This window comes from Narcine bancroftii, chromosome 8, assembly GCF_036971445.1.
Source record: "Narcine bancroftii isolate sNarBan1 chromosome 8, sNarBan1.hap1, whole genome shotgun sequence".
Taxonomy (NCBI): Eukaryota; Metazoa; Chordata; class Chondrichthyes; order Torpediniformes; family Narcinidae; genus Narcine; species Narcine bancroftii.
The window spans coordinates 72793728-72803578 of record NC_091476.1 but is presented as its reverse complement, the minus strand read 5'-3'; the positions used below and the strand labels follow the sequence as shown (position 1 = coordinate 72803578).

At 50.0% G+C, this 9851-nt stretch overlaps 1 protein-coding gene across 8 annotated transcripts in view; it reads right to left on the bottom strand.

The window, feature by feature from the left end:
• Window positions 1–4612: 4612 nt before the first annotated feature.
• LOC138740842 (fermitin family homolog 3-like) overlaps window positions 4613–9851 on the bottom strand; it is a 52509-nt gene continuing 47270 nt past the window's right edge. For all 8 annotated transcript variants that reach the window (XM_069894040.1, XM_069894044.1, XM_069894042.1 and 5 more), the window contains 3 exons: window positions 9405–9529; window positions 7667–7808; window positions 4613–6660 (listed from right to left, as the gene is read on the bottom strand). In XM_069894040.1, coding sequence (XP_069750141.1) covers window positions 6481–6660; window positions 7667–7808; window positions 9405–9529 — 447 coding nt within the window. In that variant the 3' untranslated portion in view covers window positions 4613–6480. The remainder of the gene's footprint in view (window positions 6661–7666; window positions 7809–9404; window positions 9530–9851) is intronic.

The following is a 9851-nucleotide window of genomic DNA, read 5'->3' as shown; positions in this document are numbered from 1 at the left end:
ATGACTCTAAACCAAGTCAGGGCACTATTCCTACCTCTGCAGGAGATCGTGCCTATGGCAGACTCCTCGTTAACCGACCCATGGGTCCAGCTTTAAGTCTGATTGGTTTTGAACATAAAACATCCTGGAGGCTGTTCCCATGTGTGATGGGGTGGTGGTGGTGGGGGGGGGGGGGGAGGTGTCAATTTCTGTCTGCAGTTTCTTTGCATTTGCTGAGGTTTTCCCCAGACACCTCCTACTTCAATCACCAAAACTTCAACCCCGTTGGGTTGATGTAAAATCCACCCCAAACTCATTACTCCACTGTTTACGAGCTCAACAAAACTCCTCCTCTCTGGGCACTTCACTCAAACCCAGAAAACCCTGAGGAGGTAGGGGGCGGTTCTACATTCGAGGCAAACAAAGGCATGTGGTACAATGGCAGCTTTAACACACACACAAACATACACACACTCACACATTCACACACAAACACATACACATTCACAAACATATTCACATACACACACACACATACTCACACACACATATATATATATGCACATAGTTAATCATTCAGTACCTCAATCTCCAACATTCCAGATGGGGTAGATGGAAGGCTGATCACAGGCGCTGTCTGTGTGGAGTCCGCAAGTTTTCCCTGGGTCTAAGTGAGATTCCCCTGAGTGTTCCGGATCTTCCCCCCCAAACCCCCCCTACATCCTAAAGACGTGTGGCTCGGGGTGTTAATAGGCTGCTGTAAATTACGCTCGGTGTGTTGGGTGGAGTAGGGGGTGTGGGGAAATGGGGATAATAAAAATGGATGCTGCAGCCAGTACGAACAGTGGGCTGAACAGCCTGTTTCCCTGCTGCATTATCCGATGGCAATGTTCGGGATCCAGGGGCTCGGTGAAGGGGAATGCAGAGTTAAATTTCCAAGCTGCAGGATTGCTAGAATGTGGAGCAGTTTCCAATAAAGCATCCTGGTCTCTGTGGATTTTGCCGTGAGCACCGGGCAACTGCGGACTCAGCTTCTACTGATGGGAAAGAGCTCTGTTTGGTCCAAAACAAGCCACATCTTGTAACCTTGAACCTTTGCATCAAGTGAGGGAATATTTATGATTTCAAATTAGATATTTATCAGAGGAAGTTTTTAAGTGTAGGAACAGCCGTAATGTGGAAACCAGACAATAATGCAGGGTTGACGGAAGGCAAATGGAATTACAACATTGCATCCCATTACAGAAAGTAACCAGAATTTTTTTTATAAGATTTGGAAATCTTATATGGATTTTATCAGTAAGAGTTCATCTGAGGCGTCCGCTACTCCCACCCCAACTCACCCTAATTAACTTAGGGGGCTCAGATCATATTTGTAAATTTGAAATTCAATTAATTTGGGCAGGCTTCTTTTTTTTTGGGGAGGGAAGGTAGGGGGTATTTAATGGGTCATTAAAAGAAAGAGAAATTGAAAAGCGACTGGGTTGGGCAGGTGGTATCGTCTTTGTTTAATTCTAAGGCAAGAGGACGGGCTGTTTTGATTCATAAGAAATAACCTTCCAAATTGGAATCAATCAGTTTTTGAAGCCAATTGTGCAATTTTATTTTCAGAATCTTGGACTTTAATGGATGCATGAGCTCCAAATATTGATGACAAATTGATGGTGGGTTCATTTCTTAATATAAGAAAATCGTGTTAGGAGGTTTCATTTGAACCATTATTGGACAAATCTCCTAAAATGGTAACTGGGACTAAGATGGCCAAATGGTTAATGGTTTGAATGAAACTAAATCTGACAGAAAGAGATTTTCACTTTATTCGTTCTTGTTCAAGAAATTGAACAAAAGAAAGAAAAACACCCTTCTCAAAACAATCTCCCACCATTCGAATACCTTTCAAATCCCAATCCTTTAAATATCGACTATCCGTTAAAAATGGGATAATCCTATTTCTGTAAATAGGGGTCAGAGCAGAAATTTTACCCTTAGTTCCAATCATATAATCTCCCTTATAGCATATTTCCAATAAATATTTAAGTACAGGTACATTATATATATATATAAAATAATTAGCATTGCTCTCTGAAAGCTGTAACAATTCAACTTAACCCATTTAGTTAGTTACTGCTTCGTCATAGTGTTCTGAAAATTTGAGAACTGTAACCCATCTAAAGCAATTTTTGCAAGGAAACTCGAGATAATTTACTTTTCCATAAAAATAAACGAACTGCAGCATTCAATTCTTTTTAAAAAATCTCTGGTTAAAAAAAACAAGGAATAAGATACTATATATTCAATTATGAATGTTATATTTTGTCTGACCATTCCTTGCTACTATTAACTTGTAGAGTCGGAGTTTCATAAGTTTATATGGGAACGTATTCAAAGTTATTTTGGACAAGCGTGGGCTCGGTCGATTCTAAGTTTGTTTTATGGGATTCTTTGAAAGCAGACTTAAGGGGACAAATTATTAGTTACACGGCTAAAGTTAAGAAGAAGTAAATGGTTGAATTTGATAAATCGGAGAAGAAAGATTTGGAGAAAGATTTACAACGTGTTTCAACGGAAGATATTGTAAATTTAAAATTGCAATATAATTCATTGCAGACGTATGTATTCTTTTTGACTCGTTTTTATATTCTGTACGATTATGGACAAGATACTGAATTCGTCACTGATGCAAATGATAAATAAGATTTTTTTAAAAAGGTTGACGAGAACTCAACTGGGGAGTCAAAGGCTGAGTCTCGGGAAAAAGGTCTCGGTCCGAAGCGTTGACCAACCATTTTCAGAATCAGGATTTATTGTCAAGAAATTCATTGCTTTGCGGCAGAATCACAATGCAAACGTTGCTATAAATGAACTTCCATATTGTGCAGGAAAATAGGAGAAAATGAGACAGTGTCTGTGGTTCATTGTCGGATGGCGGTGGGGAAGAAGCTGCCCTCGTTCTGGTGGGGGCTCATCTTCAGGCTCCTGTTCCTTCCCGATGGTAGCCGAGTGAATTGGGCCTGGCCTGGGTGGTGGGGGTCTTTGAGGATAGAGGCTGCTTTAAGATGTCCTCGATGTACTTGAACCAGGAGGCTGCTGGACTTCTATCTGAGGGCAGCAGTGAGAAGAGGTTGCAACCAGGGTGAGATTTCTATCTGTGTGTGTGTGTGTGTGTGTGTGTGTGTGTGTGTGTGTGTGTGTGTGTGTGTGTGTGTGTGTGTGAGAGAGAAAATGTGGGAGGAACGAGTATGTATGTTTGGGAGGTGTGTGCGTGTGGGAGTTTGTATGTGAGTGGGAGGGGTGCGTGTGGGAGGGGTGCGCGTGGGAGGTGAGTGCGTGGGAGGTGTGTGTTTGTGGGGGGAGGTGTATGTGTGTGGGAGGTGAGTGAGTGGGAGGAACGAGTGTGTGTGGGAGGGGTGTGAGTGGGAGGGGTGTGTGTGGGGTAGGTGTGTGAGTGGGGGAAGGTGTGTGAGTGGGAGGTGTGTGAGGGAGTGGGAGTTGTGTGTATGGGAGGTGAGTGGGAGGAATGAGTGTGTGAGGGAGGTGTGTGAGTGGGAGGTTTGTGTGTGTGGGAGGTGTGTGTGAGTGGGAGGTGTGTGTGAGTGGGAGGTGTGTGTGAGTGGGAGGTGTGTGTGAGTGGGAGGTGTGCACATATGGATGTGTAAACATGGTATGTATTTCGTTGTGCCCATATCTGGTTCACTGCTCATTCCCGTCTGTGTTTAGCACTTGAATTGTCATCTTTGAAGCCAGGTATGTCACGTTCCCATGGTAACAGTGAGCATTTAATCTGAGTCGGGCGTGAAGCCCTACCCAAGGTCGCAGTGCCAGCCCAGGAGAAGGAGCTGCTTTCTCCAACATGGTCTGTCTGGCCTCCGAACATGATTCACTGCCCTCTCCAGACGACCAGCTCCGTGAGGGTCTGGCTCAAGTTGCACGGGCCAGAGAGAGCCCCCAGCAAAACAGATAATACCAAAACAGGTGGAGGGGCGGAGGGTGCTGAGGATATGACGAGGCTGCATAGAGACCTGGGTAGATGAGGAGAATGGGCAAAGAGGTAGCAGGTGAAATACAACATTGGGAAATGTACGGTCATGCATTTTGGTGGAAGTAATAGATGGGCTGGAGAGAACGTTCAAAATTCTGAGCTGCAGGACACCCCCCCCCACCCCCAAAGGTTAACCCCAGGTTGAGGGTTGAGTTGACGGTGAAGAAGACAAATGTGATGTTGACGATCATTTCTAGATACACAAGCAGGGTGTGACGTTGAGACGTCAACCTTCTACAGGAGCACTATCCAGAGGGTCCTGGCCGGCTGCATCACAGAGTGGGTACGGTTGCTGCAGAGAAATAGATCGGAGGTCAACCCTCAGGACCATAAGAGCGGCAGAGAGGATCACTGGGGTCTCCCTCCCACTCATCAATGTGATCTACTGGGATCGTTGTCTGAAGAGAGCATGCAAAGTCATGGAGGATCCCCTTCTGCCCTGCACACGGCATCTTTCAGCTGCTCCCATTGGGGAAGAGATCCAGGAGGATCAGAGCCAGCACCACCAGGCCGAGGAACAGCTTCTTCCCACGGGCAGTGAGAACGCTGAACAACCAAAGGAACTGCTCACACAAATGATCCGAGACCCTCATATCCACAAAATAATATTTATTTGTATATATGAATACTTGTCCTGCATGTGTACAGTTTGTACATGTGTTATGTCTGGTTGTGTGTCTGTGTGATTTGCACCGAGGACTGAAGCACACAGTTTCGTCGGGTTGTACTTGTACAAATGGATGACAATAAACTTGACGTGACTTGATAATCTCAGCCTCCTTCCGCCTTGGGGGAAACCAGTCCAATCTTTCCCCGGAATTAAAGCCCTCCAAACCAGGTGACATCCTGGGTGAGTCCCTCCCGCTCTCTCTCCAGCGCCACCTCACCCTACCTGCTGTGTGGGTGACCAGAACCATGCGCCATGCTCCAAGTGGGGGATGGATCAAGGTTCTGGCTCACAGGCCATTTCGGCTCATGGGTCTGTGCATCCCATTTGCCTGCAACCCCCCGGTACGGTTTCGAACGGTGGAAGGAAACCGGAGCCCCCAGGGAAAACCCGTGCAGACATGGGGAGAATGGACAGACCCCTTACAGGCAGCACAGGATTCGAACCCCGGTCCCGATCGCTGGCACAGTAAAGGCATGGAGCTGACTGCTACCTCAACCGAGCTGCCCTTACTGACAAAAGGATCCCAAAATGGAGAGAAAGAAGAATTTTATTGTTTAAATACTGCTAATTACTTGGCCACCCTGAAGAGTGACGGTTCAGGTTAAAAAATTTCATTTACATAATTAATATATCACCATCTGTAAATTTGATACAGAGAATAAATGAATCTGCTCTCATGGAATTTGTGAATGTGAAGAAATGAAAATAAAACGAGATTTTTTTCTCGACAGCTCGTCGTGCGCTGCTTCGACGTAGCTTCGAACATCGTGATCTGGGAACGCGTCCAAATAATGCAGGAGGCTCCAGTGGCTTCACCTTGAATTGAACCAGACCAGACAGACGGCGACCTCCACTCCCAAGCACCTTGGCAGGATGAGGATCTGGCATGTGGCGGGCAAATTTAATCCGTTCTCACGGTGACCAACGTCCACAGAGTCTGCTCAGTGGAGCATAGAAGGGTTGGGGTCCATTGGGAGTGGATCGCAGGGGAGGAGGGGGTGACTGGGGTGGGGTGGGGTCCGTGGGCGTGAACGGGAAGGGGTGGGGGTCTGTTGGGAGTGAATGGAAGGGCTGGGGGTCTGTGGGGTGCATGAGAAGGGGTGGGGTCTGTGGAGAGTGTGGGGGTGAATGGGAAGGGGTGGGGGTGAATGGGGTGGGGTCTATGGAGAGTGTGGGGGTGAATGGGAAGGGGTGGGGGTCCATAGGGGTGAATGGGAAGGGGATGGAGTCTGTGGGGAGTGTCGGGGTGAATGGGAAGGGGTGTGGGTCTCTGGGGAGTGTGGGGGTAAATGGGATGGGGTGGGGTCCATGGGGGGTGTGGACAGTGAAATGATAAGGGGAATAGCATGCTCAGATCTCAGTTCAAGAGGGGCAGGAATGAGAGGGGGCAGCGAGGTAGGGGTGGGGGCTTGGAAGACGAATTCAGTGAGCTGCATTCATGCCTCGACAAGTGGTGGGGTGGGGGTGGAAAGAGAGGAGGAAACCAGCAGAGAAGGAGGAACGAGTGGCAGAAGAGATGCAGAGCCAGCGACACCCGATGACAAGAGGGAAGACAGGAGTCAGTGAGACCAGGTCACAACCAGGGCCCACCCTCAGTGGGCGCAATGAAGCAGCCCTGGACGTACACAAGCATCAGAGCACATGATTTCAAAGCGGAGTGTGGTGCAGTTGGTTGGATTAGTGAGATTAATTGAAGATGCACCCAACGTTGAAAGGGAACGACTACCGTAGCTCCCCCCTTCTCCCCCACAACGTTGCTCCTGGGGCAGTGGGATGACACCCACGGTGTAGTTTAGAGTGCCTCGTGCCCCCCAGTTAGTTTGTGGAAGAGTTCTTCATTCAAGGTCTCGCTCTGGTCCTTACCACGGGTAGACAGGAAGATGTAACCGCCAATGTACTCGTGCACGATCTTGCAGTCAGCCGTCAGACAGCTGAAGGCGATGTTGATGTTTTCATCAAACTCGATCGCCACCTTTTAAGGACACAAGGAGTTAGATTTTGGCCACCAAGAGGCAAATGCTCCCTCTCACCTCCAGTGTGCCCAAGCACATTTTTTTCTTCCCTGAATGCTTGTGCAAAGTTGAACTCGAAATTGTTTCACGATCATTTTTACAAGCAGATTCTATAAACTGGAATTTATGGTTGCAAAACTGAAAACACCTGGGGCAGGTAAATCTGCCTAGGGCTACCTGTCCAATGCAACTGAAGGCAGGCAACGGGAAACCCCTTCAGTATTTTTTCCCCACGTATAACGTCGATGACGGTCTCGGCTCAAAGACGGAGACTTCTCCGGCGGAGGAGAGGCAGCAGCTGCAATTCAGAGGGTCAGAGATCGTGACAGATGGAAAGATGTGATCTCCCGTGCCGAACGGCAGGGCACATGAATAATCTCATGGCAAATCAAACTGGATCGTCCATAATACAAGTTTGATTGCATTCTATGAGGAATGTATTTGGTTAAGATTTTCTTCTATGCTGGGAAAGATTTTCTTCAGTTTGTTCCGTTAAATGAAACGTCACTGAGTATTTGGGCGCACATTAATTTCCTCTGGGAATGTGTGTCCGTGCACAGCACTGAGAGGGAACAGGTAGGCAATTCACGGTGCAAACCTCTGGTGTAAACGCCTGTTCAAAGGGCACAGGAAGCAAACAGCAGAAACGCCTCCTGATTATAGCAGGGTAATTTTTCCAGATGCTCGCAGTCAGCGGAGGAGATTTGCAACACACGTATCGACAATGGCAACACAATTAATTGTGTAAATGGATGTAGGAAAGGAGGGGAAAGGATTCAGGGGAGACAGGGAGGGTATATGTTTCAGGGAGGGGAAGGTTTCGAAGGAGGGGAGGGGAAAAGTTTTGGGGGAAGGGAGGGGAAAGGTTTTTGGTGAGACCATTCCCTATAGCCCTATCCCTCTGTCCCCAGTCCTGGCCCCTCTGGCCAACAGGGCCCCAACCTACAGAGTGCATTTTTGCCCTACCTGCCGGATATCCCAGTTGACGTTCCACTGCCTCATATTGTTGAACCTCCATGTCTTCACCACATCACCCACGCCAAGGTCGATGCGGATCAGCCGGTTGGGAGCGATGCCCAGCACCTCCTCCTTCTTGCACCCCTTGAATCTGCGAGACAGTCACTGCATCAGGGGCCAGACTCTGGGACCTGTCCCTACCCACAGCGCCGCCATCTCCACCCACACTCATCTTCACCCATACCCGTCCTCACCCTCCCTCGTCCACATCCACACCTGAACCTACCCACATCCCACGCACCTCTAGGGCCCATATACACAGCACAGTCCTGCTTCTAGGGCATGTACACAGCGCAGTCCTGGCCGTACACACAGTGTAGTCCTGGCCGTACACACAGCGCAGTCCTGGCCGTACACACAGCGCAGTCCTGGCCCCAGGGCCCCTAAGCACAACACAGTCCCATCTCCAGGGTCCGTACACTCAGTGCAGTCCCATCTCCAGTGCCCGTACACACAGTGCGGTCCCACCTCTAGGGCCCAAATACACAGCACAGTCCTGAACACACAGTGCAGTCCTGTCTCCAGGGCCTGTACACACAGCACAGTCCCATCTCCAGGGCCCGTACACACAGCACAGACCCATCTCCAGGGCCCGTACACACAGCACAGACCCATCTCCAGGGCCCGTACACACAGCACAGACCCATCTCCAGGGCCCGTACACACAGCACAGTCCCACCTCCAAGGCCTGTACACACAGCACAGTCCCACCTCCAAGGCCCATGCACACAGCACAGACCCATCTCCAGGGCCTGTACACACAGCACAGTCCCACCTCCAAGGCCTGTACACACAGCACAGTCCAATCTCCAAGGAGTGTACACGCAGCACAGTCCCATCTCCAGGGCCCATACACAGCACAGTCCCACCTCCAAGGCCTGTACACGCAGCACAGTCCCATCTCCAGGGCCCGTACACAGCACAATCCCATCTCCAAGGCCTGTACACACAGCACAGTCCCACCTCCAAGGCCTGTACACGCAGCACAGTCCCATCTCCAGGGCCCGTACACAGCACAATCCCATCTCCAAGGCCTGTACACACAGCACAGTCCCACCTCCAAGGCCTGTACACACAGCACAGTCCCACCTCCAAGGCCTGTACACACAGCACAGTCCCACCTCCAAGGCCTGTACACACAGCACAGTCCCATCTCCATGGCCTGTACACACAGCACAGTCCCATCTCCATGGCCCGTACACAGCACAATCCCATCTCCAAGGCCTGTACACACAGCACAGTCCCACCTCCAAGGCCTGTACACGCAGCACAGTCCCATCTCCAGGGCCCGTACACAGCACAATCCCATCTCCAAGGCCTGTACAGTCAGCCCATCATCAGCATATCAGAGCTCATCTTCCTCTCCCTCCTGTCATCCCCCTCCCCCCATTACATTCCCCCTCCCACCTGCAATTCTCCCTCCACCCCTTTGTAAATTCACGCTTCTTTCCCCATTCTTGCCGTTGCCGACAAAGTGTTCGGGGTCAAGAACGTCGACTGTCTTGCCCTCAGTGGATGCCACGGATTCCCTTCCCCTGTCCCCCGAGTCTCTTCAGCACGGCCCAGCTCTGCTCAACATTTCCGTGGATCCCCCTTCCCCCAAGGCTTGGGAAATGCAGGTGGGGAGGAGAGCAGAGGGAGATGATAAGCCATGCCCATCCAGACATGGAAGGTTGGCGACCCTCACCTGACAACAAAGTAGGATAGGCCGAACTCAGGCAAGGACTGCCAGGCCTGGATGAACTTCATCTTGGTCTCCATGAGGGAGAGCTGGTCGATGTTCTGGTATGCCTCCAGGATACGAGGGGTTAACTGTGCAAGAGGTCACAGGTCAGAGGCTATCACCTTTCCCCCTGGACAACCCAGCCTTGGAACGGGATGTCTGGGTCCGACGCAGGACAGCTCTGGGACACATCTCCCCTACCTCCCACCCGGGGAGGGTCCATCGGCGGGTCCCATGAAGAGGGGTAGATCAGGGGTAAAATGCCACCCCAGGGAGGGGTAATCAGAGACACACACCCCACCTTAGGTGGGGAATCAGAAAGAAACCCCCAGGAGGAGTATCAGAACACACCCCCCCAGAAGGAGTAACATACACCCACCTTCAGTAAGGGTCTCTGACTCCCCCACCCTT